General features: G+C 46.7%; 2 protein-coding genes across 2 annotated transcripts; one reads left to right on the top strand and one right to left on the bottom strand.

Annotated features, from left to right (window-relative positions):
• The first annotated feature begins 5,478 nt into the window (after positions 1 to 5,478).
• On the top strand, positions 5,479 to 8,523 carry LOC117837484 (ACT domain-containing protein ACR8). The gene is made up of 4 exons (XM_034717122.2): positions 5,479 to 6,050; positions 6,148 to 6,970; positions 7,585 to 7,689; positions 7,892 to 8,523. Exons 1-4 carry the CDS (start codon positions 5,989 to 5,991, stop codon positions 8,243 to 8,245), a joined length of 1,344 nt encoding a protein of 447 aa, XP_034573013.1. The 5' UTR covers positions 5,479 to 5,988; the 3' UTR covers positions 8,246 to 8,523.
• A 2,344-nt stretch (positions 8,524 to 10,867) lies between these two features.
• On the bottom strand, positions 10,868 to 18,201 carry LOC117837482 (autophagy-related protein 9). The gene is made up of 10 exons (XM_034717121.2): positions 17,976 to 18,201; positions 16,497 to 17,130; positions 16,085 to 16,405; positions 15,029 to 15,251; positions 14,689 to 14,868; positions 14,059 to 14,265; positions 13,244 to 13,321; positions 13,094 to 13,164; positions 12,887 to 12,997; positions 10,868 to 12,004 (listed from the first exon to the last, which is right to left on the bottom strand). The coding sequence occupies exons 2-10, from the start codon at positions 17,069 to 17,071 to the stop codon at positions 11,125 to 11,127; spliced, it is 2,646 nt and encodes an 881-aa protein (XP_034573012.1). The 5' UTR covers positions 17,072 to 17,130; positions 17,976 to 18,201; the 3' UTR covers positions 10,868 to 11,124.
• Positions 18,202 to 18,257: the final 56 nt, after the last annotated feature.

The following is an 18,257-nucleotide window of genomic DNA, read 5'->3' as shown; positions in this document are numbered from 1 at the left end:
CTCAATCAGCGGCGGCGTTCAATTGGAGGGCCAGCGACGTGATACGATCACCCGCCCGCTCGGTTTCGCGGACGAAACGATCAGGGTTCGTTTCGCGGCGGCGCGCGTCGAGCTGGGCCTGTAGCCGGCGTTTCTCCGCCGGCGCACGCAACACGGCGACCCGCCTGCGGGCCGCCCACAAGGTCGTTTTCTCGCGTGCCGCCGGCCTCGTACGTGCCCACGCGGTCCCAACCTATCTAGCCGTACCCCAGCCTACTAGCTAGTAGTGATGCGCAATGCAAGTTGTGGATTACACGGAGTATAGCTAGGACCTAAAAGGGGTCTATCGATACGGGATCACATCACGTGCATGCTGATCCAGTAGCCTAGCAGCCATGATGGTGTACGGGTCCCATTCTTATCTACCTCACTCCGTCGCTTATACTCCTTCCGTCCCATGAGTAGAAGAGTACGATTTTAGTTTTTCTAGGATAGATTAGCGGTGGTGTGAAAAGATTTTAATACCCTTATTTGTTGATCACATGTACTAAGTTTTAGTATGCAAATCAGATCTGACCATTTAGATAGGTAGTTAGATCTATTTTCTAACATTGCACTTTTTTTTCGAGTTTTTTTCAAATGCTAGTATGTCATTGGACCAGCAAATAACGCTGGTGCGGCACCAGCTAGAGTAGACGATGGCGCGCTTTCCGTACCCCTCCGACGAAGTTATCACTCCCTAGTCCCTACAACATCTCAATCGGGAAATTACCGAGAGCAAGCAGCAAGCAAGCAAGAGCACTGCTGTAAACAACACATTTGCACACCATCATCATCACAGATCAAGAAAAAAAAGACTCAAAAGGATCGATCCCATGATCTATCCGTGCTGATCTGGTGCAGGTTACAAGACGAACGATCGGCATTGACGACGGGCCCTAGATGTGTGTGTAACTTGGAAGGAAGATCACGTGCGATGTCCCTCATCATGAGCCCAAAAGTCGTTACATTGTAGAACTAACCTGAAAGGATCTGCAGGACGGGCGCGAGAATTGTGCGAGAAAAAAAGGGCATGTGCGGAAAGGACAGCATCATGACCATGGATCTGCAGGGTCATAGTAGCTACTCGAATGGCTTTATTATGAGATCTCGCCGGATTTCTCCTACCTCCTGCCCCTATATGACAACGTGTGCTTCACTCGCAAGCAAATCCAGCTCGGGAAATCTAACCAGAGTCCGACTGGCGATCGAGAGCACAGCGTCGATGGAAACCGGGTGGCGGACGAGTCAGCATGATCGACACGACAGGACGACGATGATGCGGCAAGAAACTCTGAGCTTGTTTAGTTCCCAATTTGGGATAGGCAAAATTGGCATTTTGCTATAAATGCGCAACTGTAGCGTTTCGTTTGTATTTGTGAATTATTGTCCAAATATTGACTAATTAGGCTCAAAAGATTCGTCTCGCAAAGTACAACAAAACTGTGCAATTAGTTTTTTATTTCGTCTACATTTAGTACTCCATGCATGTACCGCAAGTTTGATGTGATGGAGAATCTTCTTTTTGCATAGTGTCAAAGTTGGAAGTTTGGAGGGAAGTAAACATGGCCTCTGCTGGCTGGCTATGTGCCTTTCAGTCCGCAGGTTTGTCGCAACAGAAGCACTGTTACTGGATGGATTTGGCACCAACTAACCTCGATTAGTTAATGATTAATGATGATACATCGTCATCCTTTCCAGTGAAAAGAACCTGTGAGAAAAGTTCTTGCATCCTTTGAATTCTTTGGCCAGCACGAGCTAGTCTCCTTATCCTTGGAATTCATGAGCTGATTAGTCTTTTCTAATGTGCTAACACACCCTGACGGCTGACCGAGTGAATTTCGGCTCCGGGCGTCTTTCTTTGGCCTAGCTGCGTGATTCATAGATTAATTTTTAGTTCGAACCACATCGGATATTTGTATACCAATTAGAAGGACTAAATGCGAACTAATTATAAAACTAATTGCATAAGCCGTAGCTAATTCGTGAGATGAATCTATTAAGCCTAATTAGTCCATGATTAGCGTACATTTACAGTAGCATTACATGGTCAAATCATGGACTAATTAGGCTTAATAGATTTGTCTCGCGAATTAACCTTCATTTATAAATTGATTTTGTAATTAACCTATATTTAATATTTCTAATTAGTATCTAAACATTCAGATGTAATATGAACTAACTGACATCCAGTCACCAATGGGAGCTAAGTCGACAGGTCCAAGAAAAAGAGGAACTTGTCCTGCATCTTCCAGATAAACAGTTAGCTTGGACGGCAAGCAACATGGAAGGGGGGAAGTGACGCGCGGTGGCGCTGGGCCATCAGCCACTGACCCGTCCCCGTCTGAACAGAGGCAGATGCCTCTGCCTGCCCGGGTCCACGGTTCGGTGGGAGCGGACCAGCCTGCGCACGCGTGGGCGTGCAAGCTGTGCGTGGCAGGTGTGGATCGGCGGTCGGCGCGATCAAGGCTCGCCGACGGCCCAGCTTTTCCCCTCCATTGTCCATTGCCGTTTCCGGCAAAGAGCTTGTGCCTGCCGAGCCCGGGAGAAGGCAACGCGGCTAAAGGCGCTTTTGATGCGGCCCTGCTTGTAGCTGATCTCCGGTCCCCCTGGGTCACACCGACCGAGCCATGTGAACGCCCGCACAGACATAGCCATCGGGTGTTCAGACGTTCCGGTCGTCTCGCCGAAAGCCGAAGCCGATACGCGTTCCGTTCTCTCGGCAAGTCGACATGCCCGTACGCCCGTCACCTTTGTTGCCTGCAACTGCAAGCACGACGCACGGAAAATGGCAATTGCTAAAACCAGTATGCACAGCGAGCGGGGTGGAGACCGGTGGTAGTGCTTTGCTCGAGCGAGTGAGCAGAGCACTGTGCCCGTGCGTCTGTACGCACGAAAGAATTTGGGGGGGGGGGGGGGGGGGGGGGGGGGGGGGGGGGGGGAAGGCGGCGGCGCAACCCGCGCATGGGCTACGCCCTCCCTCCCACGACAACGCCAGTGAGTCATCACTGTCCGCCACCGGATCCCAGAAGCTTTTCCCACACGGCAGCCTCTCCCTTTCTCATGTAGAGTAGCCTGGGCCTCCTCCTGCCGCTACTTGCTAGTGAAAAAAAAATCTTAGTCTCCTTTTAAGCTTAGAGGGCGAAGCTATCTGTGATCGTAAGTGGATATCTAGAAAAAGAGAAAAATATTAGAAATTAAAAAAAAAAGCAAAACATCTGCCCATCAATTATAGCCATTGAATCTATTATGTTTTCTAAAAAATTACCCACCTTTGCCATTAAGAAGGTAGTCTAAAGTAAACCCGTAAATTTAAATCTAAATTATACACCTATGCATTACCAATTAAATACTATTTTAAAATATCTATATTAATTCCCACAAAATATACTAGAAAGCAAAGAAATCTTATAAACTAAAAAAACACACGTCCCTGGTCTCCCTTCTCCTTCCTCACGTTTACGGAGGATCCTTACGAGACGCCGGCTCCTATCCCACCTGTTGTGATAACCATGGTGAGATCTTAGATACCTATCCATTCCCTTCTTTTTCATGGACGAAGGAGGAAAAGGATCAATCGATCTGATCAGGTGAGTTTTTCCTCGGTCTTTCTCTTTCTCCGTTCTCTTCCATATCATGGGACATGGGAGGAAAAAAAGATCAATCTAATCTGGAATGAGTTGTAGTTAGAGATGCGTACAGCCTTCATAGAGAGTTGTGACGTTGTGCATGCTAGCATGGTCGTGCTTGCTGCTGTCGCTGGTTTCGCAGCTGTGTAGTACGTCACTCGCCATCGATCTGAGGATATTTGGACTCTTGGTTGTTCTAATGACAGCTATGAATCTATATGCAGGTAAGCGCTAGCTGCATGATGCTAGCACATGAGCACAACACTACAGGCTGAAACTCTTGCTGTAAAACGAGTCGTCGACTGGCAGCTTGTGATGTATATTAGAGATATAAGCCTTCAATAAAATTCTGAATTCTAGGAGTTGATGTCGAACAACCTTATTGGGACAAGCTGCTACATGCACAACATGTACGCCAACATCAAGTCATGCATGTGCTTTGGTGTACTAAGTTTTTATACCACATCACATCCTGAACGACAGACAAGTAAAGCTCACAATGCATCACAAATTGAAGAACACCAAATTCATTTGGCATGTCTCTGGATACCTATTCGTCGGTATGGTTAATTGATCGCACGCCATGCTAAGAAGACCCAAGATGGATGGCAAGGATGAAGGAGACTCATTAAGTTTTGCTTTAGATGAGGCCATAGGTATATATGCACACAGTCCCTATACCCACAATCTGCATCATCATGTCATGCATGCAAAGCTTGCTCCTACTAAGTGACCATGGCTGCATGTGGGCGCCGCATGCAGGTTCCTATGTGCATGGTTCTATACCATAATTAATTCCAAAATTAATGAATTAGTAAAAATGTCCTGGATGCATACCTGTAGGACATGCGATTAATTTCGTTCAATACCCAAAATTGTTCTATGAACCACTTGACCAGAAATTTATACATAGAGACATGTACAAACAGCTAATAACTAAACTATAATAGTTTATTCGTACCACTCTGGCTTAGTGAAAATGACTTAAAGAATGAGTAGTCACCAATATATGGAAAAACAGACCTCTCACTACTATATATAAATATATAAGAATAAAAAAATATATAGGAGTGTGTTTTCCTTATGTAATTGTTTGCTTTTTTTTAATTCTTATGAAAACTCTGGCTTCAGGATTATTCATATAGGTTTCTAAATCAATAATTATTTTTAACTACACAACCCATTTGCAGATTGATGACTAAATAGTTAAGTGAAAAATAGAAAATTCACGCATACATCTGAGGTAGACTGTAACCTAGCTACATGTGTGCGGAAATATTTGTTACTGAAATCAACATACATGTTAAAACCTGAAATGAGCCAAAGCTACTTATAAACACAACTGATGTGTCTTAGGCAGGCCATACAAATATGTACCATCATAGCAACAAAACAAAAATGTTAGGGAAGCCAAAATTGAGATGAAGTTGCATAAAGAGTAATTAGCAACTAAAGCGTATCACATTCAGATAAAAGTGTACGGAAGTATCTATATAAGTGAGAGGAGAAAATAAGAGCACCTGTTCGCTTCAGCTTATAAGTCGGCTGAAAAGCTGAAACGGCTGATTTGTTGTGGGAGGAAAATACTGTTTGGTGGCTGATAAGCCGGCTGAATAAGCTGAAGCGAACAGGCCGAGAAATTTTAATTGGTTATGGACCCATATTTCTTTATAAATTTCTAATAACTATCTCTCCTAAAATTACTAGTAATAGCCCGTGCAGAAGCACGGGTCGATAAACTACTTAATAAAATCTCCCAGTTCTGCACGGATCGATAAACTACTTAATAAAATCTCCCAACCCGACCCGTTCGGTCCAACTCCAGTAGTCCAACTCCAACCGCATACCATTCCGTTTGCCCGGTCCTCTCCCGCGACCGCCGTTTGACTCCGGAGCCCGCCGCGCGGCCGAACCCCCGCACCAATCCGTGCCCGGGATTGCGTGCGTGAGATCGCCTGGTCTCGTCCCGTTCCCGTCCCCCATTTTAGACGGGTGCTGACCGAGACAACCCCGGCCATCCATCCCCACACAGGCAGGCCACAGCGAGGCAGCCCGCAGCCGCCCCCGCAGCCAGGAGCCAGCACAGAGCAGAGCCGAGCGAAATCCCACCGTTCCCGCACCCAATTTTGAACCAGCGCGGACGCTCCGTGCCCCCAATCCCAACCAAATTTACGATTCCCCCCGACCGAACCGAAATCTCCGCCAGCCCTGCCCTGCCCTGTCCAGGAGGAAAGAAACGCACGCCCCCGCCGCGGCAAAGGAACCGTCGCGAGAGCCCGGGAAACTGAAGGGTGAGAGCGGAGGAGAGGCCGAGGCGAGGAGGACGAGGAGGGTTCCAGCGATGGAGCGGTGCCATCCCTCCGAGGTGTACGAGCTCTTCGTGCGCCACATGAACACCCCAAGGTAAGAGGAGGGGGGAATTTCCTCTCTTTTTCTGCGGTTCTTGTTCTTGGGTCCTTTTGGGTGGGGGAGCGGTCGGTGATCGGTCGGCGGCGCGCAGGGTGGTGGTGGACAACGGCGTGTGCGCGACGGCGTCGCTGGTGCAGGTGCACAGCGCGCGCAAGCACGGCGTCCTGCTGGAGGCAGTGGCGGCGCTGTCGGACCACGGCGTCTGCGTCCGCAAGGGCTACATCTCCTCCGACGACGGGCGGTGGTTCATGGACGTCTTCCACGTCACCGACGCCGCGGGCCGCAAGGTGGCCGACGCCGACGCCCTGCTGGCGCGCCTCGAGTCCTCACTCTCCGCCGACGCATTGCCGCCGCGCACGCCGTCCGCCGCCGCCGCGGCGGGGACGGGGGCGCACACCCTGCTCGAGCTCGTCGGCGCCGACCGCCCGGGTCTCCTCTCCGAGGTCTTCGCCGTGCTGCACGACCTCCGGTGCGACATCGTCGACGCCAGGGCGTGGACGCACGGCGGCCGCGTCGCCGCGCTCGTGTTCGTGCGCGACGAGGAGACGGGCGCGCCGATCGACGACGCGGCGCGGGTCAGGCGGGTCGAGTCCAGGCTCAGGCACGTCCTCCGCGGCGGCGCGCGCGGCGCCAGGACGGTCCTTCTCGCCGACGCCGCGGCCGTCAACATGGACCGGCGGCTCCACCAGCTGCTCAACGAGGACGGGGAGGCCGGGAGCCGCGCCGACCAGGCGGAGACGCCCACGACGACGGCGGTCGCCGTGCAGGATTGGGGGGAGAGGGGGTACTCGGTGGTCACCGTGAGCTGCCGCGACCGGCCCAAGCTGCTCTTCGACGTCGTCTGCACCTTGACGGACTTGGATTACGTGGTGTACCACGGCACGTTCGACACGGACGGCGATCACGCGCAGCAGGTGAGGCTTCTAGCCATTTCTTTCTCGATTGATCCGCCAAGATATTTTTTTTGGGTGAAACAGGTTGGGGGCTACACATTTGGAGCTCTTGATTTTTATCCCCCGAAATCTCTTGCGCTGATTTAAGGTCCGCTACTACCAAATTCCCCATCATCTGGAGTTCTTGGGTTGTTTCCATGGGTGACAGACTGCGTTAGGCGTACGGCCTTCCTGTCGATTTTCCCCCCTCACTTCTACCCCACTTTTACCTTTTGTTTGCTTTGATTGTGATTCTTGTGTGAGCTTGAAGTGAACCAGGTTAAATAATATTTTGATGGTTCCTGTTCATGAGAATTTCCTTTTACTGAATTTTTCTGGGACTTGTCAGGTCAAATAAAATGGAGGGAGTAGTAGCTTAGTCCCATTTACATTGTTACACGCTGTTCTGCCTCAATTGTATCCCTTGGACATCATAATGAACCCTTTCCTGCAAAACTAACCGAAATGCTGCTGCCAATTGAATTCACACAGTATCAATCGTACACGCCTGTTAAATTCATTTATTTTCGTTTCTGAACCTCGTTTGAGTCGGTGTGGTTTAACTGAAGCTAACCTGTTGCTTGGCTTGGGGGCAGGAGTTCTACATCAGGCGGTTGGACGGGCGGCCAATCTGCTCGGCGGCCGAGAGGCGGCGCGTGATCCAATGCTTGCAAGCGGCCATCGAGAGGCGCGCATCCGAGGTGCGTGATCGCTGAATCTCTCCCTTCCTTTCCCTCCATGCCACGCCACCGCAGCAAAAGCACACGATTCCGGGATTTCACACTCCCAAGCGCAAAGTCTCTTTCGTCGTGCCCAACTTTCCACTTCACCCGCCATGTGTTCGGCCGAAATCCCAGCCGCGCCACTCTAACGCCAGAGCGGAATCCTCTTTGTCTGTGGCAGGGCGTGAGGCTGGAGCTGCGCATCACCGACCGCCGCGGGCTGCTCGCCTACGTCACGCGCGTGTTCCGGGAGAACAGCCTCTCCGTCACGCACGCCGAGATCACCACCAGGGGCGACATGGCCATGAACGTCTTCCACGTCACCGACGTGGCCGGCCGGCCTGCGGACCCCAAGACCATCGACGACGTGATCCAGAAGATCGGCACGGAGAGCCTCCGGGTGGACGAGGAGCGGTGGCCGCGCCTATGCTCCACGGAGGGCGACGCTGGCCGCGGCGGTGCCGGGATCTTCTCGCTGGGGAGCCTCGTGAAGAAGAACCTGGTCAGCCTTGGCCTCATAAGATCCTGCTCGTGAGGACGTGATCGACGGCGACGTGTGCCCCGGCGGGATCCTTGTGTAAATATGGGATGGTGCATGGGTTAGTTTGTAAATTGAGTAGGAGTTTAATTTGCCGTTTCTAGCTTTTAGTTGCCACGTGTACATAGTAGTAAGTGGAAACGAAAGGCTTTAAAAGTTGCTGGTGGGCAACAGCTTGGGCTTTGGTGGGGCATGGCATGTATCTAAAATCTTCCTTTTTACATGAAAATAGACAGATGGATGGAATATAATATATCCATGTACATATTATAGTACCTCCTGATGGTAACTAAATGTTTGACTTGCATTTCACCATGCGTATACATCCAGTGTCAATTTTTCAGATCTCTGTCATTAGCCCTTGTGGTATGCTATAGTATATGCGAAATGAGTATGTTTCGCTTCCAAGGCCAGCAACCGAATAATTTTATGGCCGGTGCTATTTCTGTTCTCAGATCTTTTAAGTACTGTTATATCTATGACTACATGTATTATTATCTAGGGAAAACATAAATTAAGCAGAGCTGGTCATTAGAAAATCATGAACAAACCCCGTTAGACAGCACCCTGAATCTTTGTTTTGCCGTTACGTGATGATGGAAAGGAGAGCATACGGGTTAGTGTCCTGGTTTGGAAGGAAATTACCCTCAACCATAAACCCGTCCTAGTGAATCTGAGTACTATTTCGCAAGACCAAAAAGGGATCTCATGTGAAACTGTGAGCTAGATTCACTTAATTTTCAAGGTGCCGCCATATGGCGAAACAAGAGTAATCGGAAACAATACTAAACCTTTAACATTCACATCGAAAGGTCAAAACATTGGAGGTCACGCAACATGATAATCAACCTAATACGACGGTTGAATTTGACAGGTTTCATTTGAACTTTCAGCAAGCAAACCGCCCTCGTCAAAAGCTCTGCATAAGAACCACAGTTGGTCTACAAAACCATCAACTCGGGTACAGTTTTCCTTCCGGGTACTATTTTCAACATAGTTACCGACATCGCTTCGCTGTCAACCTCCAAACAAAAACCATTTGACTTTCAACAAACTTGCATTGAAAATTTGGTTCGAGCAGACCCTGAGTTGCCCCCCTGCAGTGACATATGCGCTCACGGCTCACGGCTCTTCTTGTCCCTTCAATAAGAAACCAGGAAAAAGATCGCCCACGCATGCAGCAGCACGTAGCACGCTGGCCGGCGCATCGCTCTCGCGGGAATTTTCGCCGCCGGCCTCTCCGTTCTCGAAGGCGCCACCGAGACCTGCCCGCCCGGGAACACGGTGACGCAGGCCGGGTGTGGTTTCCTCGTGACGATCGAGTGATCGGCGCCGACGCGGAAACGAGAAGAGAAGCCCCGCCCCCAACCACCGCCGACCTACCGCCCAACTGCCGCGGCTCGGACCAAAAAAAACCCCGGTACGAGACGGGCGGCGCGGAGATCGCCGTTGCTTTCGCGGGCAGCTGCGGTAGATCAGCTGGGGGAAAATGACCCCACAACCTTTTCTTAATTCCTCGAACGACTCACCAGTCAGTCACCAGGGAGTCCTCTCTCCTTCCCAGCGCGAGAAGGAGGAGAGATCAGAGGCAGGGGGAGTAATGCTGCATCGGCGTTGGGTTGGGCTGAGCCGTTGCGTTCGTTGCCGGTTTGGATCCGCGAAAACGACGGGTGGTTGCGGGTGGAGTCCACCCACGGGGGATCGGATCGGAGCGAAACGTGCGGGAAACCATCTTGTGTGAAATGAATATGGGTTTGGTTCGGTGTGCTTGTGCCGGGCGGCTACGACCGCCATCATAATGGACCTTGGCAACCACTAGCCGGCGCACCCAGCGGTACTGAAGTGGAGATCTGCAGCCTCTGCCTGTTTTCATGAGCTGGGTTTTGCAGTGAACAGGTTTTCAGACCTGTGCTAGTCCTCCTAACCCAAAAGAGTTCGTGCTATTCTCCCTTACCTGACGCTAAGAAACATGATGAAAACAAGCTGTTTTATTTGTTTGAAACGTCGAGTATACCTTTCTTTGAGCGAAACATACTGATTTATATCAAGTTTCATCAAACCGCAAAAACAGAAGTGGCTTCCCCAGATTTTTCTGGACTCCTTGTTTGGAGATCTACTACAGTGAAGTAGTTTGGAGCTTGGACCATGAACAGTTAACAACGTGGTTAGCAATTCCCGGATCAGGTCCCCTTCGTTCTTTGTCGCCAGTCTGCCCCAGAAGTCCAGAGCCCTACTGGTCCAGCCTGTCTGTTTCTATAGCTGCAAGAGTTTGGTATCGACTATGTTGCGTGCGTACGAAACCTACCTTCTCACCGATCAAAACGGCCTCGTTTTGTAAGGACAACGATCTTGGTGGCTTCGAGTTCGAGCTCGACAAGAAAGCTAAAGCTGGCAGCTCCTTGTCTGGCTCTCGAGAGGGCAGAATCACCATGCCAGGGACTTCCGGCGCCTTAAAACAGAAAACTTCATGGCATACGAGCAGACCAAAGCACCGGATCCGCAGCTGCTCGGCTCAGGCGTCCGTGTCGGCGTAGCTGTAGATCTACGACGTAGACGCTATTCAAGTTCCATATTTCAATGATGCAACTTTAAGAGCCACACCAAGTGACGAACGATCACTTCACCAAGATTACAGCACTTGTGCTGCAGATTCCAAGCACGCGTTGCGATTTGTAAAAGAATGTTTCTATCATCCCCACCCTAAACAGAGCAGGATGAGAATATATACACTGAGGTTACTGACCTGTACAAAAGAATCTGTGGCTGTTTTGCCGGTTTATGAGCGAGGCGTGCCCTTTTTTTTTAGTTCTGTTGTAATTCACACAACTAATTGCAAGCGAGCATAATCATTAACTAATCCTGTGAGTTAGGCAATCTTACACAGGGTCACTGCTTCTAGGTATTATTCTTACATGGAGGCCACCTGGCATGGGATCCTGATGATCGGCAACCAGGTGTCTATGATCTTCATCTTTATGATGGGCATCAGCAAAGTGCAGGCTCAGGCCTTCCTCGATGTCAGAGTCGTCCATGTACCTTGTCTTGGACAAGGCTTGGGGGCTCCTCCAGCCGCTGCTGCTTCTGCTATTGCTCTGCTCCAGATCCTCTGTGCTTCCCTCTGATATACCACCGCTGTGCCTACTGGAACGAGGGTCTGTCATGTATCGATTTCCAAATTCTGGAGGCTCAAGGAAACTGCCTTGTGGATCACCAGAATATGCAGGGACATGAGCACACCAAGGGCTATTAGAGTTCTCTTCTATATCATGGTGCTTCACTGGAGTGTTCTGGAACAGAGCACTTGAGGTTGATGCCCCTAAGTGACTCTGAACTCTTTCATACAACTCGTAGTCCCAGTTTCCGACTTCTTCAATTTCAGAAGTTTCCCTAGCTGGTGGACTTGTGCTCACACCAGTCTCAGGGAATGCTTGCTCAAATTGGGGAGTCTCAACTGTATCTGAGTGTGGTGGATGACACATGTAATACCAGTCCAGGATATATGGGTGAGTTCTTTGGTCTGTGTCAAGCAATCCCAAGGGGCCAATGTTATAAACGGGAGGCAGGGTGGCACTTTGGTGTTGTTGGAAGGTATCATCCATTTGACCTCTAGTGCCTGCCACAAAGCCTGAAGCCTCCATTGCTTGATATTGTGCAAGAGCTTGCTGACGTAATTGCCTTTCCTTGAATTTTTGGAGATTGGATAAGAATTGCTTACCATCAGCATCTGGCTCCCATGATGGATAGACACTCTGAAAACTGAATGCAACCATGTATTACAGTTAGAAATTCATATGCTGCTCCAGGTTTTGCAGTGCCTACACAAAATCTGGTTTGAACAGCTGAGCACAGGTAAACTATTCCGATTTCGACCCCCCAAACAATGTCATCCTCCAAAGAATAGGGAAAAAATATAAATGTGCACTTGTGCAGTTCAGGCCTGTTTGGCAGCAGCCAAACCCATGACATGATTGAAGTGTGCAGACGCAGAATGGAGTAGATAAAATGGTGCTTGATATATCTTTTAATCAGTGCTTATATTCCATCTATAGAACACGGAGCAGGCTACAGAATGGTGCTTCTTTCTTGGAATATCATCTGATCGATGCTAAAAATCTGTCAGTGCCTACTACATCATTAGCGTCAACAAGTCATATACTTAGGATTAAGGCGCTCTATTATATACTACTGGCTCCAATTAAAGTTGAAAATACCGGATCTTTTATTTTCCTAGTGGCTCCAATTAAGGATTTTTTCGAAAAGGTGGAACGTAATAGGAATTTTCAGGATTCGAAGAGGTGGAACGTAATAGGAATTTTCAGAATTCAGTTCACATTTCAACTAAAACAAGGATTTACTTCATAAAGCCCCTTTTCCAATATGTTGACCGGTGCATTTTAGATGGTATGCATTTTACAGGGACAAACAATCTAAGCAACCAAGACACTAGTTCATGTGGTTAGTCATAATTTTGCAAGCATCACATTCAACTACACTACAGCAAAAGACAAGAACTTCAGAGCAAGCATTGAAGTACTCCAAGCCATCTAATCAACCCTTAACAGAACATATGATGCATTTGGGTAAACAACACTACATGCCTAGTAAAAAAACATAAACAATGCTTAAATATGCATTTACCTTAAGAATGATTTCTCCATTTTCCCTTGGGAGCTCCTGAGGCTTTTAGGAGCATTGAATGGTGACCCATAATTTCTATTTCCATGTCTTTTGAAGTCGAACAAGCTTAGGCTATTGAAATATATAGAAAGAACAATGTTAAGTATTGCAAAGGCCCAAGAAAAAACAAGGGCTAAGAAACTAACAAAAGAAATGGCAGCAGAGAACCTGCATACATCTCCCACTCCGTCTACATAAACTGTGAAGTCTGAGATGAAGCGCAGAATGTCATCAACTCTCTGGGGATAATAAGTATTCACAACTGTCAATAAGCTTGGTTTACATGAAAATCATTGTTGAGTTAGTTCAGAACATTACCTTGGGTACCTCGAAAATGAACAAGTAAGGCGTGATGAAAATGGAGGCCATCTCCTCAAGTAGCATAATTATAGTATACTGCATGCACAAATTGTTGAGTCAATTCTTAGTGCCATATAATTGAACTAAACCACATAGCCGATATGCTTATACCCATCATTTAAGACATAAGCCGCATAAGTAGAACCAACCAAGATCTTAATGCAAGATACAGATTTCTAACTATGAAGCAAAGCATTTTACCTGCATCCTATGAATCTACATAGCTATCTAAAATAGTTTCTAGCACAGATCCAAACTGACTTTTCCCCCACTAGAAGTAGTACTCCAGTAATAAAAATATAGAAAGTACCCCCTCAATTAGTTTTTATATGGCATATTTTGATTTGGGAAAATCTTCATAAGCATAATTTGATCACTAAATATCGAATAGTATAGCGATTATTACCAAATCAATATACCATTAAAAATATTTTGAATTACAAATCTAGAGTCATGTACACTGAACTTGCATATAATTAGATTAATCATTGGTCAAAAGTTAGGAAGTGTAACCAATCAAAATACACCTTATAAAATTGAACGGAGGTAATAGAAAAATAAGTTGAGAATAACCTCTTCTAGTACTGCAGTGGCATGTGGAATTTAAGGGTCGATGGATACAAACAAATGGATGGATTGGAACATTCACATTTTAAAGTCAGATGGTATGGCATGCAGAATAATTTTTAATACCTTGGCCTGTGGTAAAATATGGCGCATGAACAATTCTAAGCCAGCTACGGGAAATGAAATACTAGAGCTGAATTAGTTACCTGAAATAATGTTTCATATTCTCTTCGCACAAGTTCGCTGCTCTCTTTACCACGCCACCGCTTTGGCATGTGATGCGTTTGGTGAACAGCGAGGCACATGGCCCCTTCTGGGTCAATTACTTGAAGCTCATCAGCCACTACTTTTCGACTTATAGCTGCTATTGTTCCAAAAACAATAGTATACCAGAGCAGATTTCTTCCAAAAATCTGCAAAAATAATAGATTTTATAAGATGAATAAGATTACTACCCAAATACAAAGGAAAATGGAAGAACCAGTGCAAGTCACATCAAGCTGCAGATACCACACCCTACAAGTGACGTCAAGTTGCAAATACGCCCCTACAAGTAAATAGTTGCATTTAACGCCATATGTGTTCCGTGCATGTTGGTAGCATAGGAAGGTGGGGATGAGGAAGGTTATAACTGTGCACTCAAATCCACTAGATCAAAATGTGCTACCTAATATTAAGTGAGACCCTCCCAAACCCTTTGCATTTTATTATACTTCTGTAGGTGATAAACACAGCTATTTTACTTGCAGGGAGGTATTTGCACTTGAAGTGACTTACAGCGGGGTATTTACAACTTAGCCAAAGGAACAATTCAAAACATAGGCTTAGCAGCTTACATGTCCCTCGAGAATAGATTCACCCACAAATCCAATGATTATTAGAGCACCAGCCAAGCCACCAGAAACAAAAGATACAAATTTTGCCATGATGGAAACCAGTGGGGTTGGAAATTGCTTCAAGTAATTTAAAGAATGCACAGCACTGTTGTTCATTCTGTGTCGGAAGAAATGATCGACCTGCAATGTTTGTAGTCACTTGAGTTTTAGATCACGAAAACAATACAGATACTATGAGATTGAACGACAGGAATTAAGAAAGGGGAGCTGGAGAGATCAATTTAGATCATTTGTTGCAGCTACAATTACAAAAAAAAAAAGAGTTCTGAGGAGAAGCTACCTCGTTATATTCCCTGAAGATCCACCTCGATAAGTTTGACCATCGTCTAGATGATGCTGCACTGGGGTGATTATAAATTTCTTCAGCGTGTCTTAGAATGACATACACCAATGGAAATATCATGAGGCAGGGTGACAGAATAAGCATTGCGATGCCAACAAATATCAGTCGTTTTTTCAACACATCCGGGCTTGTCAAAAACTCTTTCCGTACGCAAAATTTACTGAAAAAGGAGAATGGATGTTCAGTAAAAACATTACAATGAGAAGGGACCAAACCCTAGAGAAATAGAACAATTTAGTAAGCTACATGATTTGAACCGTCCCAAAACAATATATGAATGCTCAGTAGAAAGCTACATGGATGGTATGCAGTATGCACATTGGAGACTGGGGAAGTCTAGGTGCTAACATGTAAACCCCGGGCTGAGCTTAAAGGGGGGGTATTCAGACTTATGTGAGGATAAGCATTGCTCTCACCCTTTAAGCTAGGTGCTAATATGTAAACCCTGGGCTAAGCTTAAAAGGGGATGTAAGGCAGATTCAGAGTTATGAGGAAGTGGTATCCCTTGATGATTTCTTTATGGCTTGACTATTTAACCTAATGAAGAATATAATGAAACTTATCTGCTAACCTAGAAAATGTAATAGTACAGATTGTGTTAAAATTTAGCAATGCACACTGGAGTAGTATTTCTTATGTCGCTAGTTCTGTTTTATACAATGCCTCCATTATTAACTAAAAAAGGCAAAATAATAAGGATTGCATAAACAGTTAGCTGATTTATGTCAGCTTTCTAATGCAGCTATGTGCTGAAGCAGCATCTTAACAGCCTATCATGCTTACTGCTAAATCCCTAGTTGCTGCCCCCTTTCCCTTCCATAAAGGGCCTAATTGCTCTGTGTTGAGCTTATATCCAAAGAAAGAGCAGCATGTAAAAACAAACACATAGATTGAGCATGTAGAGTAGAGGCTTAAGTATTTTAGCCAATTATAGTTAAAAAAAAGATCCAATGGTAGTAAGTAGTTACAGATGAGAACTACGGAATTCCTTACCTATCAAACATACTTTGGAAGATGCACCAATTTAAGGTCCATTCAAGGGCTTTTGGAAGTATTAAATGGTTTCTCCTGCCATGCTTATGTGATCTGACAGTTGGGCCAGCACCAGGCACCCAAGAACGAATTGGAAATGAAAGAATGCCTTTATTGACCATCCCAATCAAATAATTTTCTTTTCTCATGATTCTCATGATAATATCATGCTCTGAGAGATCCCTCACGACACAAAGTTTCTGAGATTTCTGGAGCAGGACAACCTTCTCGATTATTCTGGGCCATGATATGGTCTGGATCTCAAGATCATCGACCTTAAGGCTGCATGAAGGTAAACAAAGTATGGATAGAGTCATTGCTCTGAGCTAAAAGCAGACAAGAAACTTAAGCGTGAAATACACTGAAAAGTTACCTATCATAGTAGAATTGACGAACATTGAGTGTACTTCTTAACTGTACAAAGAACTTGAGGAAGTTGGTAAGTCCATAGCTTGTTAATATGACCATAGAACCAACAGTTATCATTTTGGGCAATGTGAAGGGAACTAATGGGTCATGCTTAATGACATTCATCAGGTCACATGGTTTCTTCCCAGATTCAAGTGCCTCCACACCGCATTTCAAATGAATAAGGGTATCCCAATCAACAAATAAGAAGAAGAACCCAATACAGCATACCATGAAAAGTACATTAAGGATCTCTATTATCCATTTTGTAATAATACACCTGAGCCCTTTTGCGCAGAAATATTCGTAAAGCCTTTCAAAGAAAATATCCAAGTCAGGAATCGGTTCATCCTTGAAGCCTTCACCATGGAGAAGTCCGGACGGGCTCTCACTTCCAGAACCAGGCAAACGTCGGTAGTCCGACAACTCTATTTCAGGTGGAATATCAACAAGCAGCTGAGCTGATAATGGAGATTGACTTCTCCATGGCCAGTTAAATCTTGTTTGTGCATTTGTGTCCTTCGAAAGGAAGGACATCATTCATGAAAACAGAAGGCAGGGGCAGTTGATAACTCCCTTGCCATACCAGATGTATGCACCTACACACAAAAACAAATTATCCACATTTTGCATACCACCATTTCCCATGAAGTAGAAGTACAATAAATTCAGTATACCTTCAGAATACGACAAAATCACTAAACTCAACAACCATGCAAAATGTAAAAAGCGTTACTACTTGGATCAGAAGACAGCCAAAGCAAAGTCCTGAACGAGCATATGCAACTACATTTGGAAAGCATTAAAACCAAATTGAAAATTCTAGTAGTAGCCATCATTTAGGAGAAGATGTGATTTTCCTAATTAAGCACTAAATATCTACCAGTTTATCCTCTGTAATTGCAAGCAGCAATAGTTGCAGACCAAGCTAAACAATCCCCGAGTTCCTTTGTATTGATATATTGATCAATTAAATCCCCACTGACACAAAATAGCCCAAACGTAATTGCACATCAACTATGTCCCTTCACACCCTCACGTCATAATTCATATCCACGAAAAGCAATTTGGTGTACCACTGCCGCACCACAAGGTTCAGCAGCTAACCAGCAGATCGCGAGCTAACTTCCACAAAGTAATTGCAAAACACCTATCTCCCCTGACACGGCCATGTCATATCCACGGAAAGCAATTCGGTGTCCCGCACCACAAAGTCCGGCAGCTAGCCAACAGGTCGCGAGCTAACTTCCAGCGAAGTCTCTACTCTCTAATCCAACCCACCAGCGTCCAAACCACCACGCAGCACAAGACCGATTCAACCACCAGAGTTCTCCGCCAATCATCGCCAAACTCGGGGACCAAATTGAACTAGTTCCGCAATCTATCCACCCAATCGCCACAAAAATAAAATCCACGCGAAGAGGGAGAGAGAAGCTGCACCGACCTGGGGAGCGCCGGCGATCGGCGGGCGCGAGCGCGATGGTCGGCGGGTTGGGGGGGAGGCGCGCGGGGGCTGGAGGCTTCGCGTGAGGAGGTGACTAGCGCGGTGGACTACGGCGCCGGCGCTTGGGGGGGCGTTTGGGGTGGGGAAATCGCACGAGGTGGGGAGGGAGACGAGGAGAGAGACGGCAGGGAAGGCAAAGCAGGGGCGGAGGAGAGAGGGCGTGCGTTTCAGGAGACGTGACGGGATCGGGAAGGGGAATCGTAGGGGAGGGGGATCGTTTTG

This window comes from Setaria viridis, chromosome 9, assembly GCF_005286985.2.
Source record: "Setaria viridis chromosome 9, Setaria_viridis_v4.0, whole genome shotgun sequence".
Lineage (NCBI taxonomy): Eukaryota > Viridiplantae > Streptophyta > Magnoliopsida > Poales > Poaceae > Setaria > Setaria viridis.
The sequence above is the reverse complement of the archived record's forward strand: the minus strand, read 5'-3'. Positions and strand labels throughout refer to the sequence as shown.